At 39.3% G+C, this 23,151-nt stretch overlaps 1 protein-coding gene across 1 annotated transcript; it reads left to right on the top strand.

Moving 5' to 3' along the window:
- The first annotated feature begins 5,027 nt into the window (after positions 1-5,027).
- Positions 5,028-21,863, top strand: LOC137295034 (glutamate receptor ionotropic, kainate glr-3-like). The gene is made up of 13 exons (XM_067826294.1): positions 5,028-5,067; positions 6,084-6,224; positions 6,647-6,934; positions 14,703-14,884; positions 15,149-15,316; positions 16,094-16,183; positions 17,097-17,282; positions 18,087-18,187; positions 18,307-18,394; positions 19,080-19,404; positions 19,667-19,884; positions 20,141-20,409; positions 21,659-21,863. The coding sequence occupies exons 1-13, from the start codon at positions 5,028-5,030 to the stop codon at positions 21,861-21,863; spliced, it is 2,301 nt and encodes a 766-aa protein (XP_067682395.1).
- Positions 21,864-23,151: the final 1,288 nt, after the last annotated feature.

The raw sequence follows: 23,151 nt of genomic DNA, 5'->3' as shown, positions 1-23,151 counted from the left end.
ATAGGCAATACTGCAGCCAAATAGTGATGAGAAATGTTTTAGATACACAACAAATATAAGTAATTAAAGAACCAGTCATGAACGGAAAGTAAAATAAATAGAGTATCACAAAAAGAGTTAAAACTAGCTAGAATGTATTTCAAAAGCAGAAAACCGTTAGACAATATCATGTAAAAAATGGGTTATTGATCACCAACAACTGAAGGGAGATCACCATAATAGGGGCCATGAATATAGCTTGAAAAATACTCTTTTACCAATGTGAAAATGCAATCCATCCGTGTGCAAATGACAAGAGCCTGGACACAGACACCAGCGATATTGACGTGCACTTGTGTGGACATCTACAAGGACAATGTACATTAACTGGCCCAGAAACATTCCTTGATCTATCTGTTACGAGAGTGTTTTCTGTAATTTGTTCAGAGCTTTAGTGACAGTTAATACGAGTTACATTTTGTATCACAGCAATATAATGTTTAGCCTCAGGCCCTGTTAGATAGCGCTCCAGAGTTCACTGCCCTTAGCAATCTATTGTGTACTTCCTGTTCGAGAATGTTCTAAGTGAAAGGCGACAGCTGTACTTTGTGTGTCGTATCTATAAAGGCTGGTTGTTGTGTTGTTCGACACTGAAAAATCACACATAGACTAACATACGCACTTACAGTCGGAATTTTTGGGGAGTTCTGCCTCTGCCTATCAGAGCCTGGTTGTCAACAACTTAATCTCACCTACATCACCATCATTTGACACGGTCTGCCCGACCACTGACTTTGTAAACAAGCTCTCATTGCAAATGCCAGCAGTCTGGTCAGTTGATATTTGAGACTTGTGACTCAATTGCATTGTTCTAGAAATGTGTATTGTGATTCACTGTAACTTGCTCATTGTTTGATCAATATATTACTGAATATTTTGGACTTGTCTTGTTATATTTTGCTGGTGGGGATTGTTTTTGTCACGGCATTGTTTAAACCGTAACCTATGGCAAAGGTGAATCTGTGACTCACATCAAGGGAACAGCGCCATCACTTATAGGGGTTTGCAGTGGTGTTGCCAGTAGAAAAGAGACTTTGTCTTTTCAACTACTTCAGTGCTTCTTGCAAATTGTTTAACGTTTCAAAACAAAAACCTATTTCGCTTTGTTTTGTCTTCTGATCATGGGCTATCAATACTTCATCCATTGTAGCGTGTTTTAGTGGAAAGCCGTGTTTCACGTAGATGGTGCAATGATACTGCAAGGATGTTGCAATACATCCTAAGGCGGTTTGTCTTTCACTTTTTCACCAGTTGCAAACGCACGGTGTGGTGTTGATGCAGCTACATGAATATTTTCTCACTCAAAACTATAGGTTTTATCTTCAAACAAGTTCCCGATTAGGTATTTATTCAACACTGACCAGTCTCCCTTCTCGATTTACAGATTCACTAACGAGATCTTCATAAAGTTTAAATCGGACAAACTATTAATATCACTGGAAATGATTTTGTCACCGTCATTTCTTTTCAACAATAAGATTAGGAAAACAATATTTTTTCCGTATTTTGAGTGCTTGATTGAGGTAAAATTGTACGTCATATCAGCAATACTACAGGCATATCGTGACTAAAACAAACTTAAATTTGCTACCTGCATAGCCCCTAGCTGGATTTACACCATTTCTTCTACCACACCTTATAATAACCAAAATACTACGGCTAAAGATAGTGGTAAGTGGAATTTCACTGTTTGGAATTGTAAGTTTTAGGACTTATGTAACCTCTCCGGTTGACAATAATTTTACGATATTTTAACCCCCTTTGAGGGTACAACCACTAAAAATATCAGTGACTAATATAATCAACCAATGATAAAATCTATTTGCAAACTATTCATCAAAATTTATCTAATAATATCATTTCTTTAAAAAAAAATAATGATTAAATGAAAATTAACATGGAAATACTTATCCCATGTGATGGAACAACCCGTATACAATCTTCCAAAATAGATGTGCGGATAAACACAAAACTAACACGCTTCAGTGGCAGACTGATGGTATTGAAACTCCAAGTAATATCATCTGGGAAAATGCTTTAAGGGAAGAGTGATTAATTCTGAATATCTTGACTTAAACGAACGGGTCAGGGTTTCCTCCACTGGTTCGTTTCGATTAGTCTGTGTTTAAACATTTAATATTGATCAGAGTCTAAATATATTCTTTGGCAAATCAAACTATTTCAGTCCTTCCAGGCGTAATCAGTATCCAAGAACATTCCTGTCACCTGAGAACAATATGAACAAACATCATCGCTACGTCTCCACCCAGATTAAATCGGGTACCATTCAAATGTTACGAAACTTTACATAGGGCCTGCACAAGATTTGTAAAAGTATCAGTCAGTCAAAGCTGCCACTGAACTGAAGCAATGTCATCACACTTACTTTGTCAAAACAACTGAAATAACAGTGATTGGCATACACGACTGCAGTCCCAATCGTAGCGTTCACAGCAATAGATGACCAGATGATACGAGCTCAAATTAATTTTTGCGCCTTTGCGCTGTTCAGAGCTTTGTAGTGAAACAGTGTATAATCAAGTGTGTGTTGGTGTATACCTTCATTTGCCAGTCTGTCTACTCAAGAAAAGTATTTCATTTCATGAAGAAAGGCGACTCAGCTTGTCGTAAGAGGCGACTAATGGGATCGGGTGGTCAGGCTCGCTGACTTGGTTGACACATGTCATCGGTTCCCAATTGCGCAGATCGATGCTCATGTTGTTGATCACTGGATTGTCTGGTCCAGACTCGATTATTTACAGACCGCCGCCATATAGCTGTAATATGCTGAGTGCAGGGTAAAACTAAACTCACTCACTCACTCATTTCATGAAGACAAGAAAAACAAATTTGACCACACTGTTTACAGTTTCGCCATTACAGTTTCGCTATCAGCGTGAAAGACGTTGAGGACTACGTACTTTGAAGTAAATTCTTTCTAAAATAAATAAACTTAAGGGACTTTCCAAACAAAAGTTACACCAAGTTCAATGTATTTCCATGTTGTCTCATTTCCTATTGAACCAAGTTAGTGTTTTGAAAATCAGTACCGATGTATATCACTCGCTAATAGAAGAATGAATTAAACTTTCAAACTAAAATTTCTAAAAAGCGACTGTTCTGAAACTTTATGGACTTTATTGACCGATGGTCTGAAAATAAGGGTATGCTAATAAATCAGTAAATTGTCATTCTGCTGTTCACTATCATCTCAGCAGAGCAAAGCTGGAAACAACTGGAAACAACCATTCATGCCTTCAAGGTAAGATGACATACCCTCAACCAGGTCACCGTGCGTGTACATACACACATGAAAACAATAATTAACCATGCCTACGTTTAATCCTAATTCCTGGCGGTCTACAGCCCGTTTTCATATTGGAAAGTCCTCTATGGTGAAACTGTTTCAGATTTAAAGACTACTTTTAAATATCTATCTGTGATAATCAAGTTGTTTTTTCTGTTCTTCGTTGACAGATTTGTTACCATTCACTATTATGTATAATATTAATGGTTTTCCTCACGATATGCCGGAAATATTACCCTATGTGACGTTAAATATTAACTCACTCACTCACTCACTAATCCTAACTCGTAGCCGATTTACACACAGAGAATGGCGTCGTTCATTATATCTAGACACGATAAACCCAGATCGCTTCCAACAATCAAGCAAATCAGTTTTCCATTAGACTTTTACTCATCCTGAAGTAGGGAAAGATCAATATGTGGAAGATGTATTCACCTTTTATCTGGTAATAACGATTTGTGTGTGTATCTATTTGCCCTCATCTATCTAATACACACCTTTTGTATTCTTTAGGAAAGATCGGGAAATATCTCCACGAAGGAGAAATCAATTCTATTCATTGGAGCAACTTCATTATCATCTGAAATAGGTCCAAGTGTCAATAGCAACTTGGCCATAAGCCTGCGTGATCTACACGGCTTGACAGACCTGTTTCACAACCAGAGCAGAAGGGACACGGTAAAAACTAGCATAATTCCATTTCTTCGTCTAAACTTGAATACTACACGTGGCACGTAATAGTTGGGATATGGACATGTTGCAATGATGGTCGCTGCACCTGCCAGCAGAGATTGTCAAGAGATTAGGAATATCAACCAGAAAATATCTCACAGAAGCCCATCAAGATTTCGAGATTGCAAAATACGATCAGCTGTGGGCTTGGTTTCTGTGGATTACACCAAGTTTGGACTTTCTTATTGTTCCATTTGGGCTTAATAGCATATTTATTGACAGGGAGCCACGTCAGCTTTGATGTTCGTCAACCGGGCGCATGGTCAGGAACTGAACACCAATACGGTGTCATTCTGTAGCTGAGGTGTAAAACTGCCTCATGCGCAGAAGGGACACGGTAAAAACTAGCATTATTTATTTCTTTGTCTACAATTGATTACTACACGTGGCACATAATACATCATACCCTACACGTGTGAGGTAGCTGGGATATGGACATGGTGCCATAATGGTCGCCGCACCCGCCAACAGGGAATGTCAGAGGATTAAGAATATCAACCAGAAAATATCTCACAGAAGCTCACCTGTTTGAGATGGCGAAGTACGATCAGCTGTGGGTTTGGTTTTCTGGGGATTACACCAAGTTTAGACTTTCTTGTTTTCTGATTTCGGCTTAATAGCATATTTATTGACAGGGAACCACGTCGACTTGGATGATTGTCAACCAGTTGCATGGTCAGGAACTGAACATCAATACGGTGTCATTCTGTAGATGAGGTGAACACTGCCTCATGCACTTCATCCTACAAACAATCATGGATAATTCTCAGTGTTTCGTAACAAACGGTGTACGGTCGTCCGTGTTTTGACTGATACTACTGCCAGAGGATACATACCGAACTCTGATTTAGTTAATCGACGCTATCAGATTTGAACCAGACAAACAGCTTTGTAAACAGACGCATTTACGATGTCTGTGGTTTACATCTTCAGTGTGGTAATTTTCATGATGTTCACGTCTTCGCACGTTTGGATGCTGTCTCTGGGTAAGTTCTCTTAAACGTGTTTCTATATTATAAAAAAGGTTCATTTCAGTTCTTAGTGAACAAACAGCATTAAAAGTGAGTGAGTGAATTTAGTTTTACGTGACACTCAGCAGTATTCCAGCAGTATGCCGACAGTCTATAGATAATCGATCAACGGCATGAGCATCGATCTGCGCAATTGGGAACCAATGGCAGTATTATTGTACATATGCACCGATGAAGGCATAAATCTATGTCCTCGACAAAATATGCTGCAATATATTTTATTCAGTGAAAATGTGAATGTAGAATTTAATTTAATTTAATAGAATGTATTAAATGATTCTCCTTGTAAAGATGCATTTCACTGTAAAAAAACCACTTAAGATCTTTTTAACACTTTTAGTTCTCACTTAATTATTGTTCTTTTCGTAAAAGAAACTGATTTAATTGATGAATTCTGGTTATTATGTACTGCAGATAGATGTGTTTCAATGCTTGGTGGTTTAGATTAGTAACAAAGACAATTTAAACTTTCTATCCTTTTAGTCGTAGCAGGATGCAAATGTACTGCAAGTGCCCATGGTCCCTAGTAAGGTGTCCTGCTTTCAGTTGTTGGTAATCCAAAGCCCGTTTTTCATATTATATTGTCCGCTTTCATTAAAGTGTTTTAGTTTTCTATGCTAGTTTTACACCCACATCTGTGATACTCTGATCATTGCATTGCTCTACTATTATTTTTACAGTCCATCGTTGACAAGTTGTATTTTTCAAAATGCTTTCATTTTTATTGTGTAAATTGTTTTCGTCACGATATGGCTGAAATATTGCCGATGTGACGTTTCATTTTAACCCACACACTCACTCACTGCATGTAAAGATATGAAACAAGGATATGATAACTATGTTAGTTGTAAGCCAAGTAACACAGACCCATGTTAGTGACAGAATCGGGTCCATTTAGTGGGAGTATTCGTATTTTTAACCTCCGATGATTCTACCAGGTTTGAGCATACAGAATGCTTTTTTCTCACCAGATATCTTGCTGAACATCCAAGAGTATGGCAGGTGCTCACAACCTATAGTCTGCCACAAAAACGTTTCTGTCAACCATAACCAGTTAAATTTGACAATATGGCTGCTGTACGTTGATGAGGAATTTCCTGCGTTGAAAACAGGTACTATTTCTACATCCTCAGTTACTATTTTACACGTATAAACTTTTAACTTCGTTCTGGTGCACGTTGTATGTCTTAGAAACTTTAGAAAGGTTCCTTTTTACTTGGTGGTGTAATTATATATAATTACAATTTTATTTTGCTGTCTTAGCCTTTGACGTGTTTGTATTTGTATATTGTGTGTGATGAGTGACTCACATTGTTAGATCAAACAAAAAGTAAAAGCATAGTGACAGAATTGTGTTGAATGAAACCATGGTATCTGAGGTATCCATCTAATTTTGATTGATTATGAAAAGTATGTTCGAAGGGGAACTTTATGCCATTTGTGTAGAGGCAATGACTTCAAGTAACTTATATGTTAGGTTTGAATATTACCCCCAAGTAGTTCAGTGGCAGCAACACGGTGTTTTGAGTTTCAGTGAGATCGGTACATGGGGATGTCATGATCATGGCATCACTGTCTCCCTGTGAGCATCATTTCAGTCCCTCCTCCCACGAGATCACCATCTGCCCCTTGGTCTGCTCCACGTTCTTATCCAGCCAGTCAATATATATTCAGTCAGTGTTCAATGTCCCAAGTACTGAGCAAACCAACTTTAATGCCCTCATCAGTCAAGATTCCGTCTACGATGTCATGACAGGCATCACCTCAATACTCTGTCATGTGAAGTGGAAGACGATCGTCGTTATAACTTCAGCTTATGGAGGTAGGATGAATAACAAGCATTATTCAGTGAGTGAGTGAGTGAGTGAGTTAATATTTAGCGTCACATCGGCAATATTGCAGCCATATCGTGACGAGAGCATTTAATGAGTAATTAGGATAATACAAATGAATTAATAGCACTTACATTGTAAAACCCTGTCGACGAAGGACAGTAAAACTAACTAGAATATCACAGAGTAGAATGTAAAACTAGTGAATAGACCTAAAACAATGCATCTATAGAGGACAGTACAATATAAAAATGAGCTATAGGTTGCCAACAACTGAAGGCAGATCACCATACTAAGGACCATGGGGACTTATAGTACATTTGCTTCCTGCATGGACCCTAGTTGGATTTACATCATCCCCTCAGCTGTTAGCAATTGTAGACAAATCTAGCCATAAAGTAAAAACACACTTATTCTACGATTAAAAAGATGGAAATCTTAAATCTACTTCAAATGTTTTTGGACTTATATACCCTCTCAGGAGGACAATTATTTTACGGTACTTCAACCCCCTTTGAGGGTACAGCCACGAACGATTTGAGTTACTAATTTAATCTTCCATTTTTAAAATATTTATCTCTTTACAGTTCAATTAACAAATCTAATTCCTTTAAAAATGCAATAATTAAATGAGGGCTAATATTGCTAAAAAGATCCTTCATAGTTTGTGAATTAAAATACTGATCCCTTGTGATGGAATACTCAACACAGTCAAGCAAGATATGCTTGACTGTGATTCTTTCATCACAAGGGATGCAGAATGGAGGATCCTCACCTTTCAAAAGGTATTCATGAGTATATCTGGTGTGGCCAATACGACATCGCCTCATAATGACCTCCTCAAATCTGGACTGACAACCCAAGTGGGTATAACCAATATAAGGTTTAATTGAATGTAATTTATTTACACCCACTTGGGTGTCCCACCTCTTTTGCATCAGATCTCGTATATACGATCTAATTGCAGTTTTATAATCAGAGTATGGGATAAGAAGTGGAGTCACAGATTTGTTGAGTGCTGTCTTGGCAGCAAGATCGGCCATAGTATTGCCAGAAATGCCCACATGGCTGGGTAACCAACAAAAGACGATGTCGTATTGGCCAGTTGCAAGATTATTAAATAATTCAATTATTTCTATTAAAAGTGGATGTTCACATGACAGGTTTTTAATTGCCTGGAGGCAAGAAAGAGAATCGGAATAGATAATATACTGTTTATGTCTAGGATGTCTTTCAATATATTTAAGAGCCGTTAATATAGCGTTTGCTTCTGCTGTGAAAATAGAACTATTATCTGGTAATCTGAAAGATATTGTTCTGGATCCAATGACAGTGGCACAAGACACTGCGCCACCATCCTTGGACCCATCTGTAAATAAAGATTTGTATGTATTATAGTTACTTTTTAATTGGTTATATTCTTGTTTATATTGTAATTCATTTGTTTCTGACTTTTTAAACCTCGTCAGTGTTAGGTCAACTTCGGGTCTAACTAACTGCCAAGGTGGAGACGAAAGTAGACGGGAAGGAGATATATTGGCTAGCTCAATGCCGCAAGCAGACAGAAAAGGTTTTACTCTAAGTCCCAGAGGCGGAACAAGAGAAGACTTTTTATTGTATAGATCCTCATAAAGAGGATTAAAAACACAATTAAATGCAGGATTGGTCTCATTTGAATATAGTTTTGTTATATACTGTAAGGAGAGTTTTATACGCCGTTGAGTAAGAGATGGCTCATCGGCCTCGACGTAAAGACTGTCAATAGGAGAAGTTCTAAATGACCCAAGACATAGTCTTAGACTTAGATGGTGGATAGAATCAAGTATTTTGAGGTTGCTTTTACAGGCTCCACCATAAACGATGGAGCCGTAATCAAGTTTCGAACGGATGAGAGATCTGTATAAATGGAGTAGGGTAGTTTGGTCTCCTCCCCACTTTGAATTGGAAACAACTTTTAACAGATCAAGTGCCTTCAGGCATTTAGTTTTAAGGGATTTAATGTGGGGTAGAAAAGTTAGATGTGAGTCGAAAATAAGACCCAAGAACCTGGCCTCCTTTACTACTTTGATGGGGGTGCCATTTAAAAATAGTTCTGGATCTTTATGCGGTTTATACTTTCTGCAGAAATGCAAGCAATTTGTTTTTGTTATCGAAAATTTAAACCCGTTTTCAAGTGACCATTTTTCAATTTTATTGAGACAAATTTGTAATTGCCTCTCTATTGTATGCATATTTCTACCTCTACAAGAAACATTAAAATCATCCACAAATAGTGATCCATCTACTGAATCACTTAAAACCTTAGAAAGACTATTGATTTTAATACTAAATAAAGTCACAGACAAAATACTGCCTTGTGGAACACCCTGATCTTGATGAAAGTAGTCTGAGAGGGTTGTTCCCACACGTACTTGAAACTGTCTGTCATTTAAAAATTAGATATAAACTGAGGCAAGCGACCTCTCAACCCAAAAGAATGTAAATCTTTCAAAATACCATGCTTCCAAGTAGTATCATATGCTTTTTCAAGATCAAAAAAGATTGATACTGCATGTTGCTTTTTAATGAAAGAATTTTTAACAAATGATTCCAAACGAACCAAGTGGTCAATTGTGCCTCGGTTTTTACGAAAACCACATTGTATATCAGTAATCAGATTGTTGGTTTCCAAAAACCAGACTAAGCGATTATTTACCATTCGCTCCATGGTTTTGCAAACGCAGCTAGTTAAGGAAATAGGTCGGTAATTTGATGGATCTGTATGATCCCTCCCAGGCTTTGGAATAGGAACAACTGTGGCTTTTCGCCATGAAGAAGGAAAATGTTGTGTTGTCCAAATATAGTCAAAAATGCCAAGTAACGTTTCGAGACAGGATTCAGGCAAGTGTTTTAAGAGTTGGTAATGGATATCATCAGGTCCTGTTGCAGTGTCGTGAGCCTGTGATAACGCAGTATGAAGTTCATGTAATGAAAATACCTCATTATAATCTTCACCATTATCAGATTTAAAATTCACTGGTTTCTTCTCTTGGTGTGTTTGATAAGTCTGGAATTTTGGATGATAATTTGAGGAGGACGAATGTTTAGCCAAAGTTTCACCCAACTTGTTTGCAATATCAGATTTTTCAGTTAGTATGTTATTATCATTTTTGAGATGCTGAATACTACTGGATTTGGAACCCTTGCCTTTAATTTTTTGGATCATATTCCATACCCTTGACATAGGAGTACGGGAATTTATTTTGGAAACGTAATTTTTCCAAGTATGACGTTTAATGTGTTTAAACGTTCGTCGAGCCTTAGCGTAACTGATTTTTACATTATTTAAGTTATGAACAGTGGGATGAAGACGAAAATATTTCTCTGCTTTCTTCCTGTTTTTCCTAGCCTGTTTGCATTCATCATTAAACCATGGTTTACGGATGTGCGGATTTACAGAGGACTTAGGAATAGTTTCATCAGCTATATGTTTCAGTTTGTCTGAGAACATTTTAATTGGATCAGGTACATCCATGAAAAAGTCTGGTTTAAGTTCCTTAAGGCAGGTGACCTGAAATAATGGCCAATTGGCCTTTGAAAAATTCCATCTTGTTACAGGCGGATCATCGGAAGGGTTAATTGCTGTAAGTACTGTTGGAAAATGGTCACTACCACAAAGATCATTATGGACTGACCATTCAAACTCATTATAAACGTTTGAATCAGTGAGTGACAGGTCTAAGGAAGAATATGTTCCCGTTCCAGGATGTAAATATGTGTCAGAGCCATCATTGAGTATACATAAATTAGTATCAGATATAAACTCTTCAAGAACTTTCCCTTTACTGTTGGTATCAGGACTTCCCCATAATGGGTTATGACCATTGAGATCACCCATTATGATACAGGGTTTTGGTAATTGGTCATACAAATCTTGGAGATCATTCTGATGGAGAATGGAAGAAGGGGAAATATACAAGGAACAAAGAGTAAGGGTTATATGTAAAGTAAGACGAACAGCAACAGCCTGAAGATTGGTTTTGAGAGGAACAGGGCTATGAATTATACCATGTCTCACCAATATGGAAGATCCACCAGTGGCTTTGTCACCAGGGGGTGAAAAAGAATGATAAGAATGGTATTTACGCAATTCGAACTTATCATTTTGTTTCAGGTACGTTTCTTGAAAACTAAATGCTGATGGTTTATAATCCTGTGCTAGTAACTGTACTTCATTAAAATTGGTCCTAAGTCCTCTGCAATTCCACTGGATTAAGGAGTTATTGTTCATTTTATAGCAGGTGGTAGTACTGGGGACCGACTTTTCCCCTTCCGAGGCGAACTGCTTCTATTTCGCGCACGGGGATGAGGAGAGACGTCCATGTCTTCTAAAAGTTGAAACTTGTTATAGATTTGAACAGGATCACGTGATCCCTTTGGTACTCGATCAGTTTTTTGTCTGTAATCCACTTTTTGACAAGGATTTTTCACAATAGGAGATATTGTTTGTGATTCAGTCTGGGAAGCTGATGTTGCATGGTGTTTATCAACAGTAGAATCTGATGCAATTAAAGTATGTTTGTCAGCTTCAACCCAGGTGATATCTGTCTGACATGCAACTGACAGAACAGACTTAGTATTGGGGCGAGCAACAACTGTTGAATATGGTACACCTGATGACTGAGGGGAGGCTACATTAACTAAACGTTTTGCCTCATGATATGTGACATTCTTTTGGATTTTGATTTTGACAATTTCATATTCACGTTTCCAGACATGGCATGACTTTGACGAAGACATATGATCTCCAAGACAATTGACACATTTTGGAGAAGACAAACAGTCAGAACCTTCATGATCATCTTTACCACATCTATAGCATGTTGCACGATTTCTGCAGGATTGGGCACCGTGACCAAACTTTTGACACTTGTAACAACGAAGTGGGTTTGGAATATACTGTTCCACTTCGATGTTACAATATCCAGCTTTTATGTACTTTGGGTGTTGGGGTTGAGAAAAAGAAATTAAGTAGGTGTTGGTATTCAAAGTTTCTCCATTTTTCTTAAACGTGAATCTTACATGAGTGACATGAGTGACTCCTTGGTGTTGCAGTTCAGTAACTATTTCCTTTTCACTCATGTGGGCAAGCCAGCGGTCTCTGTCCCTCAAGATGCCTTTGCTACTGTTCAGAGACTTGTGAGGAGAAACTGAAACTTCAGTATTTGCAAGCTGTTTTGTGGCTATGAGGGCAGCTGATTGTTTTGCTGTTTTACACTCTATGAGGAGAAACCCTGATCTAATTTTTCTGACAGCTTGGACATCACCCACAAGTCCATAAATTGCTTTTGATGTGGCAAACGGATTTAGCTTGAGTGGTTCACCATCAGTCGAAGATACAACCAAGAATCTACTCCATGTATCTGGATATCTGTTTGTGATATTTTCCTCATCAGAGGACAAACACTCATCTAGTGCTCGTTTATGTTTTTTTGGTTGAGCCATGGTTAATAATAGAAAGTTCACCATCCCAGCTCCCCACCCTCCACCGAGTATCACATGGACAATGCTATACACCAGTGGGTCTCCGACTGGTAGCACCAAGGATACTGAAATGGTATACTCCAGCAGAAGATTAATAGAAAATTAATCGATCTACCAGATTGGCCCATGAGCCACCGCCTTCTGGGCATAAGACTCTAGGCAAAGTTAATAACATCACTTTTCAAATTTACAAGTGTTATATGAGTGAAAAGCCAAGACCTAAATTGAAACAATATAAAATCAAATTTGTACAATTACATAATCCACGCACAGGGCTTGGCATGACCAGCCGATTGGTCGAACCGGGCCCATTCGACTACCCGTCTAGGCGAAGTCAGGGCCAAAGTGGTGTATTGAGCAACAGGAACACGATTGCAGGCCCCTATTGCCCTCAACCACCAGGATCCCCTCCTCCGCCGACACGGGCCGCAACCCACGGCAAACGGGTTGGTGGACCAAATATCCCCCCGGGTCCACTACGGGGGTGTCGGCGAGCTCTTGGCATTACCCAGCACCCACCACGAGGAGGTGGCTCGCCACGGGTGCCAGCATTATTCAGAATCCGAATCCCTATAACTAAGGAGCACAATATTAAGTGTTCCTGTAATAACAACAACCATATGAAAAGTCGATTACAGATATATACTACCGACAAGAAATAAGGGAACTAATGAAATAATAGCGAATTTGAAACTGCTTTAAATATCCACTAAATCAATTTTAGGCGTCAAGTTCAATATCTGGTGTGTCCACCATGTTGGGCAACACATTCATGGCACCTTGAATGTTATTCAAGTTAATCATTTTCCGGATGGTTGCCCGTGGTATTGCCCGCCATTCCTCTTGGAGAGCTGCACCAAGCTGGGCCAGGTTGGCGGGTCCTGGGTCCCTGGCGTACACCCTTCGACCAAGAACGTCCCAGAGATGTTCAATTGGGGACAGGTCTGGGGACTTAGAGGGCCAGTCCAATGTCTGGATACCTTCTTGTCGGAGATAAGCGGAGACAATTCGGGCCCGATGTTGTCTGGCATTATCATCTTGGAAAACAAAATTTCGGCCGATAACTCTAGCCAATGGAGCCACAACAGGACGCAATATTTGGTCAACGTATCGCTGACCAGTCATGGCTCCGTTAATGATGACCAAATCTGATCGTCTGTCATGTGTAATCCTACCCCAAACCATGACACTAACACCTCCATATCGATCATGGTCAAGAATTGCTGCTCTGGCATATCGCTCCCCGCTCCGACGCCAACAACGTTTTCTGCCATCTGTGAATCGTAGGCAAAACATTGAACATGGTGTAACGCCAGTGGCGCATAGCCCGTCCCTGATGCTGCCTAGCCCATGCCAATCTTTGGCGCTTATGGTGAGCTGAAAGGGTGACACCCTTAAAAGGCCGTCTTGCTTTCAGACGAGCTTGATAGAGTCGGTTTTTAACGGTTGAGGTTGAAATGCGTCATCCAGTGAGTGTGCGGAATTCTCTATTGATGGCAGGGGCCGATTTAAACCTATCGCGCAGAGCAATTAACGTCATGAGACGATCCTGTCGTGGTGTCGTTGATTTTGGTCTACCACGCCCAGGTCTCGTTGCAACCCCACCCGTTTGACGGTACTTATCCCACAGGCGTGAACTTACACTTTCTGATTTACCCATCTGCCGGGCAACTTCACTTAATGATGACCCCCCCCCCTCCTCCTCTATCATCCCCACAATTCTCCATTTTGTTGCTTCACCGAGATACTGCCTCGGAGGCATTTCTGTCAGTAAGTGTCAATCTCTATTGCATTAGTGATTGCGACTTCTCCAGTACATTTACAGGAGTTAACTTCTGTATGCACGTGTAGCACGTGCTGGGCATGCATTATGCGAAATTCCATTGTCATTGGATGTTGCGTTTGGGAGATACGCCACGATAACGGACCCTGTCACAGTCAAAGTCATCTACATTCAATTTCTTGGTTCCCTTATTTTCTGTCGGTAGTATAGTTTTCAGACAAAACAATGCTTGTAGATTATTGAAAACATTCACTGAAAAAAAGACTCTCTGTGCTGAGGCGGTCGTAACTGCCATACCCTACTGAAGGAGGCTCTGTTACTTATATCCAAATTTTCCCGACATCCTACACATTTTGTGTCTGGTAACTCAATATCACCAACAAAGCATTTTTAAGATAACAGAAAAGAAATCTAAAAGCGTTATGATACTAACAAAAGGATGGTGTTTTCAGTTTTCTCTGCACTATCTGGAGGGAGACTGGCTTCGATCAAGTTACTCTTGTATATGATAGATGATCTCAAGAATCCACTTAAAAGGATTGACCTCGCCAGCATTTACCAGCTGCTTCCTGAAGAGGACCTCAACCTTCTTGTAATTTGTCCCTCCAAATGTATACAGAAGCTCCTCAGCCAGGTAATGTTTGTTAACTTCGATAATAGCTGCATTGCTCTCTACATGGAATACTTTCGTGTACATCATGTTTACAACATTATATCGCCTTCATCGCTTCCCATATGACAGCCATAACCAGAAAGCTGAAAGTATAAAACCATAAAGCTGAAATACTGCTGTGTGCGGCGTTCACCAACAACCAGCCAAAAAGGAACTATTCTATATGAAGAAAATGCATCGTTAGTACGAAATGGGACATGTAATATCAATATCTTTTATTGGTAGGGTCGATTGTTGGAGTCGAACTTGTCAGTGGCAGCTCTAGGCCCTCGATGGCTGATGGTTCCTTCTACCGGAAGTGTCATGGACATTGCACACAGCGTCAAGCCATTCAAAACTCAAAATCTTGTTTTCTTGGAGTTCATGCCGTGTTCAAGGTCCTATTCACCACTGGTAAGTAAGTTTTAAGATAATTCTTATTCAGGAAAAAATTAAACGTCAGGGCACAGAACACTCTACACAAAACCAGACAGAAAAAAAACGCTTCTACATGTGTATTGGTGAACATTTAAAGTCAAATCAAATGAAAATGTTTGCTTGTGTTCATGGAATATCACAATGTGAACGTTTCCTTTCCATTCCCAGAGGAAAATGGCAAAGCATTAATTCCGTTTGAATTAGAGCACCTGATCTTCCTATGTGACGAGACCTGTAAAGATCCCGGTTAGAAGTGATCTCCTCAGTAACTAATGCCTGTTGTAAAATTTGAAAATGTGAAACTCCTTTAAACCAACAATACAGAATAGTATACACAATAGTACTTGTGTTCTGTGTTGAATATTTCACCACAAGGGATAACTATTTTAAATCACAAACTATGAAGGATCTTTTAGTTATCATTTAATCATCGCGTTTTTAAAAGAGTTAGATCTGTTAAATGTCTTGTAAATAGATAAATATTGTATGATTGGAAGTTAAATTAGCAACTAACATTGTTAGTGGCTGTATCCTCGAAGTTTCCACGCTAGTTTTATTACTATAGCTAACTGTGATGCTCTAGTGGTTTTACTGTCCTTCGTCGACAGGTTCTTCATAATATGCATATATATTCTTTTTATAGCACGTGTATTCTTGTCACGATATGGCTTCAATATTGCCGATGTGACGTTAAATTTTAACTCACTCACTAACTCACTTTTCAACAGTATGTTTGCCCCTATAATATTGCAGAATCTTGAGTCGATCGCCAATCATTCCATTAGTTCCGAACGAACTAATTTGACAGGCCAGGCGTGTGAAATAGCAGAATTGTTAAAGAAGGTATGTGTTTTCAACATATGAAACTACATTCGCTCACTAACTAAATGTTAGCTTATCGCGGTTTTCTTTAAAGCTCATTATTCATCGTATCTGTATGTCAACTTCATGTGTACCTTGGAGTACAACGCGTGGGTCACGAGTAATCAGCGGGCTTTATACGTGATGCAGTCCGTCTCACAGTTTGTTTGCAGTGCGTCTCACACCCTTGTATCATGCGGCCCAAGTAAATCCTACAACTTGGTATTAGTGCCTGTCTGTTCCTAGTTAGACTGAAGCATATAGTTGCAGGTAGAACCATAGAAACCATCATTAATATCCAAGTCATTAGTCGTTCCAAAACGTTGTATGTCTGTGAGTTGGATTTTACAGAACTTTTAGTAATATTTCAGTAACATCTGCGACAAGTGAGTTTAGCTTCACACCGCACTCGGCAATATTCCAGCTGTATGGCGGTGGTCTGTAAATAATCGAGTCTGGACCAGACAATCCAGTGACTAACAGCATGAGCATCGATCTGCGCAAATGGGAACCGATGACATGTGCCAACAAAGTCAGCGAGCCTAACCATCCAATCCCGTTAGTCTCTTCTTTCGACAGGCATAGTCTCCCATTATGGCAAGCATGGGTCAGCAGAAATGAGCTTCACATTGTACCCATGTTCAATCCGGGCGTGTGAGTGTGTGGCCACTGGGCCAACCTCTGCAACTATTGTATGTAAAATGTAAATGTAAAGTATAATCAGTGTATATTGTATATTTTAGCGTATATAATAAGTGGGAAACAAAGTCAGTATGGTCTTACGGGACGAAAATAGTGCAGTATACACTGTATATGAATAAATAGCGGGAAATCACTGAAGACACGCAATGTTCGCCAGACTGTATATGTCAGGTTACAACATCTATTATTTCAGAATGAAACCGATGGCGGTTACTCCGTTCACGCTCAACTAAAAGTTCTAGGTACAAGCCATTCTGGGACAAATGTGGAAACTGTTGGCTACATTGGGAGAGATTACTCCGTGAAGGTCAAGCACCCGCTCTATCATGCGAACAGTGATGTATTTCACAACAGAACATTAATTGTCGGGACTCTGGAGGTATTGAAAATGCACTTCTGCTTTCTCCAATTGTTTAGTGTAGAAATTGTGATTTTGCTACAATGGCTTTACATAGAGTAATAGTCTGTACACCCGTTAATGTGTTGATTTATTTAACTGTGCATCTATGAATGATTTTCTATGTGTTGTTTCTGCTTGTTGCAGACTGGGTACAAACTGACAAAAAAACACAATAAATCAAACATCACGTTTTGCGTTTGCTTTCAAATTCAAATCTATTCAATCTGCAATTTGCAAACATATGGATTGATAACACCCAAACGCACCAGCATTCGACTACGAAAACAGTTATATGGGAACGTTTGCAAAACCACCGTGTGCAGGGGTTCAGTCTATGGGATGGTAATTTTCATTCGGGGAAATCGCAATGAAAGTCTTTGAAATATGGAGCTGCGTTGTCTTCAGCAGAATCATTATATGGATTCACACGCTTCACGATGAGGAGCATAGAAAGCAAACCTACTACATATATATCCTCAAAAAGACGATTCAGCATCTTTACATGTTTTTTTTTCTTTCATACTAATGTCTCTTTTAAGGCATCGCATAGTTCAATGTGAAATTATGTAACAGAAAAAGTCTGCAGCAAAACCACTTCAGAATTTTAGTGACTATTTTTGAAAGAGTTTGATTCTAATTCAGATTTTAGACTTCTGCTGAGCTAGTTGTATTAATGACAAACTATATTCGTGATTGAATATGTCATTTGTCTGATAAGCGGCAACATGAAAACGAAACAATCGAAGCAACGTATGTCATTACAAACTTCTTGTATTGACACAGTGGGCGCCGTTTGTGATCAAGAAGGTGGAGAACGGGTCTGTGAAGTTCGACGGTCTTTGCATCCAGCTGTTGGAGGAACTGGCGAAACAACTCAATTTCAGGTTTCAATTAATGTTCTAGATGTGGGTGTAGTATAACGAGGCAGTAAAGTATTTTCCACCTTACCAAATGAAACCAAGGTTTTACTATTACCTGTTTGAACTATCTCTGTACTTCATAGCTATACCCTGGTGGAGCCCCCAGACAGGGAGTGGAGTCGGGTACTGAATGGCAGTTGGACAGGGCTGGTGAAGTTACTAATTGATGGGGTATGTTGCAATAGTAATGGACCGTTACATTCATGATATGTCCTGTACGCTGGCAGACATTCTGAGCATCCAGATCATAAACACCAATGCTCCTTGCACTGGACATTTATGATAGAGAAACGAAATTGTGATTGGTGTGATGGAAAGAGCAACGTGATTGGTCTGTATTCTTTGCCAATGTGATCATTTAATGTGAGCAAGTACAATCGTAATGGACAGTTAGATTCATGATATGTCCTGTATGCTGGCATACATTGTGATCATCCAGCATATTAACGTCAGTGAAAACTGGACATTAATGATAGAGAAACGAAATAGCGTTTGGTGTGATGAACAACGTGATTGGTCTGTACTCTTATAAACTGTACTAATCTGATCAGGAAAACAGTCTGAATGTGAGCGTTGAAAGGATGTCTCAGAATTGTAGCATACTGACTGCATCATAAATGGATTGATATGGTGATGCATTTAAAATGGCATGAGAGTTCTTTGTATTACTTTTAAAGTTAATGCAATGGACGCAAGTTGCATCTGTGTAAGTTGCAAAGCAAGTGGACTGGCTTTTAATTAGCAGATAGTGGTCGTACCAGGTGTGTGCATTTGCGGAAACATAGTCCCCATTTAATGAGAGCGCTTGAACATTCCATAGTAAGTCAGGAGGCATATGACTGTTTCTTACTTCTAGGAAGCAGATGTGGTTGTGGCACCGATGTCTGTGAGTGAGAGCAGAGCGTCAGCCATTGATTTCACAGTCCCATTCTTCTACGTCCAGTCAGCTCTTATTCTCAGCAAACAAGACCCCAACACCAACAAATGGTTGACTCTACTCTCCCTGTTCCGCTACGAAGTTCTCGTTTGTATCCTCGTCTCACTCATCTTCACCACTGTCTTCCTCTTCCTGATAGAAGAAGTGACACCAGTCCGTTCATGGACGGATGATAGGCCCACAGCTATGCAAACCCGATATGGAGATGTACTGTGGTATCATTTTGGAGCTCTTATGGCGAACGGTAAATCAAAATTGTTCAGTACAAACTTCACAATACTTGGTAAAGTTTTACCACGTTCCTTTTGACATCCACGACTGATCTTGTGGAACAAAGGTGTGACCATGAAAGACGCCACTGAAGAGCGATTTGGCAATGCGCATATAACAAGCGACAAAAATGAATTACTGCTTTCTTAATTACCCTGTTGTTTCCGTGAAGATTCTGACAATTACATATGCACGTGCACATACATCGTTGTACAGCCTTTTCACTACTATTCCAGGAGGAGCATACCTTCCCAACACAGAGTCCGGACGCACGGTGCTCAGCTTTTGGTGGCTCTTCACGGTGATAATGGCGGCGACTTACAGTGGTAACCTCATAGCGTTCCTCACCGACGGACGAGAGAAACCGCCTTTCTCCAATCTGGCTGAGATGGTGCAACAGGACACATACACGTGGGGGTTTGTGGGAGGCGCGTATTTAGTCACTCTCTTTCAGGTCAGTACATGAGCAATAAGTATGAGTAAAGGTTTTCTTTTGTGCTTTCGCCAGTAGAAACTATGCATCATAACCTAGGATGAAACGACACCAGGCCAAATCCAAACAAACTGACTCCTCAGTGATTTAACCTTTCTGAAGTTTGGGTAACTCATGTATTCACTGCATAATGGTTGCATAAAATTCTTGCAAATTAAGAATGGTAATGCTGATTGTACTGATACTATTCAGTGGTGCAAGGAATGTATGTTTTCAGAATTCCAACATCTCCGTCTATCAGAAAGTATGGCACCGTGTGGAGGAAATGACGACACACGACCCAGGCTGGTTGAGTCTCGATGGTAACGAGCACTTGCGACGAGCGACCAAGAGCCCGTATGTTTATATTGCAGATAAAGCTACCTTGGAGATGTGGGACGACCCTCGACGGTGTAATATGCAGATGCTATTCGATCACTTCGCCTTTGGCAATTATGCAGTTGGTTTACCCAAACACAGCATATACACACAACTCTTCTCACAACAGTGAGTATCGTATGTTTGATATTGTCATCCTGTCATCTGTTTTCTGATGCTGACGAAACGTTTATAGCTTTCTCACTAATCACCTGAACACCTGTAAGGCAGGTGTCTATCGCATCATTCTGACAATGTCATGACAATTTGTTTACGAATCACTATCGAAGAATATTGAGATAATCGCGAAAAGAACAATGTATCCCGGCCAACCGGTTGCTCCTCTCAATACGCAGGGCAAAGGGATGAAACAAAACTCGGGATGGAAGGGAACAAACAAATAGGGAAGTTGTATTTGACACCATTTATCTCTGATATGCCATATTGTGAAATTTAGTAGTTCACATATCTACTAAAAAAACCTTAGTTGTTTGATCAAGGTTACAACATTCAAAAACTCAGTGAAGCATTCAGGTAGTCTCATGGTAAACATGTGAAGGGAATTGGGACACCCAATTAGGTACAGATAAATTACATGAAATGAATAAGTGAGAGAGTGGGCGAGTTAGAATTTAAAGTCACTTTAGCAATATTTCAGCCACATCGTGACTGAAACAATATATACATTAGCAATAATTAAAGATAATTAAAGATAGATTATACAGTCCTGTCAAGGAGGAATATCACATATATACATGTAAAACTAGTAATTAAATCTAAAACATTTTATCTATATAGGACAACACAATATACGAACCGCCTATAGATCGCCAACAACTGAAGGCATATCACCATGCTAGGGACGATTTTTAAATGTAGTATCCTTGTGATTTTAATTTTGACTAACACTTCTTACACTCGCCAGTGGCTGAATGTTTAAATCAAAAATAGGGTCCATGCAGGCAGCAAAGGTACTGCTAGTCCCCATGGTCCCTCTACAGTAATCTAGCTTTAGTTGTTGGCGATCTATAGCATTTTCCTTTATACTGCCCTGCCATTTATGGTAAAAAAGTCATACGTTTCATGACACGTTTTAAAAAAGAAATCTGTGATAGTCTGCTTATTTGACTTTCCTTCAGGTGTTTATAAGTTATTTTTAATCATTATAAATCTATAACTTGTTTTATCTATGATACGGTTGATATATTGCCAGTGTGACTTAAAACTTTAACTCACTCACAAGTAGAGTTTTTTTATGGATAAGGTGCCATTTGGTAGAGGGTTTGTACAACAACTTTGTCATAAAAAAGAAACCTTTCTTTAGTAAATGCCTGCAGTGGTGTGGGATAGACTGTATATTTTCTATTTACGTTTGCAGGATTTTGAAAGTGTACGAAAGCGGCCTCCTGGATATGTGGTGGAATCGGTGGAAACCTAAACATCAGTGTACGCCACCCAGCAGAAAAGCGAAGAGGATTGACATTTTAGTCTTGCAGAGTGCCTTCTATATTGCAGGTGTTGGCGTGGCTATATCAGTCATTGTCCTTGCAACTGAAACAATTCGTAATCGGAGAAGTAAATAAAGACTGCAGACACGTTCTGACAGTGATAGGGAAGAAGAGCCAGTTTCCTCTGATAGTTCGCCTCAGAATGTAAATAGACACACATGAAGCTGCATCCATACCTGACTAATGATAGGGTTGATAAGGACCATAATGGCTTAATCTTTCTAAACACATCTTAACTGCATCGGCAGAAATGCACAGGCTTCACGTTTGACACGGTTACTGTTCTTTTTAGAGCTTGCCTATATAGATAAATATGAATTCGTAAGTTAAATGATCAGTATGTGCTCTATACTGTCAACATTGAAAAAGTCTAAACATTTTTTTCATAATTAGATTTCTGCATAACTGGTGCCATACAATAACAGAACTATCTAAGCGGTAAGAGAGCTTGGGAAATCTAGGTCCTTGTCTTCTTGTCACGTAAGATATAAGGCCAGATGCTGAAGGCAAGATCTTGATATCAAAACTCTTACTTACTTCTTACTTTCTAATAGTGGAATATTGGGCATTTGCATTTCAACACCAGTCGTTTTTCCCAGTCTAAGTATGGCAAAAAGGAAAAAAAGATCATTAAATTCAAATACAACACTATTCTGTAATGTCTACAACCACTAGCAAACTGAGCGCCATCATTTTTATAGAAATCTTGTTAAACTTATAGGTAGCCAGCATTCATGGTTGTATGAATCTGTATGGTCTGAATATGACACATGCAAATTTCTAGCCATTCACAAATGTAAAAACACTTTTAAGAAGGGATTGAAGGTGTGACATTTTGAATGGAAGATAGGCATCTCGAAATACAGGAATATATAACAGTTGTCTTCACAATAAATACATTACATGATCTGACTGGTTTGACATGAAACTAAACTAAAATGCTTTATGGTTGAACTTCTTTATTATATAAGGTAACAACGTTTCGAGACAGTTCTTAGTCTCTTCTTCAGGTGAAGTGATGGTGAAACTAAAGGGATGTAGCATATATACACATAACAGTAGACATATGACAATGGGTCAAAATACATAAGTAAAGACTAGAATCCTTGTGTGCTCCAGAGGATCTGTCTACTACAACACAGCCCAGCATCTGTCCCGCATCCTAACCCCCCTGGGAAAAACTGGCAGCTCCTTTGTGAAAGATTCGGCATCCCTGGTACAGCAACTGATAAACACCAGGGACACAAAAGAAAGTTAGTCAGCTACGAGGTGGTAGACCTATTTCCCAATATACCCATTAATGAAGCCATTCACATCCTATCCACTAGACTGGAAACATCTCTACCAGACCTAGACACCAAAC

The sequence above is a fragment of the Haliotis asinina genome, chromosome 8, assembly GCF_037392515.1.
Source record: "Haliotis asinina isolate JCU_RB_2024 chromosome 8, JCU_Hal_asi_v2, whole genome shotgun sequence".
Taxonomy (NCBI): domain Eukaryota; kingdom Metazoa; phylum Mollusca; class Gastropoda; order Lepetellida; family Haliotidae; genus Haliotis; species Haliotis asinina.
Note: the sequence above shows the minus strand (reverse complement) of the source record. Positions and strands in the feature narration are given on the sequence as shown.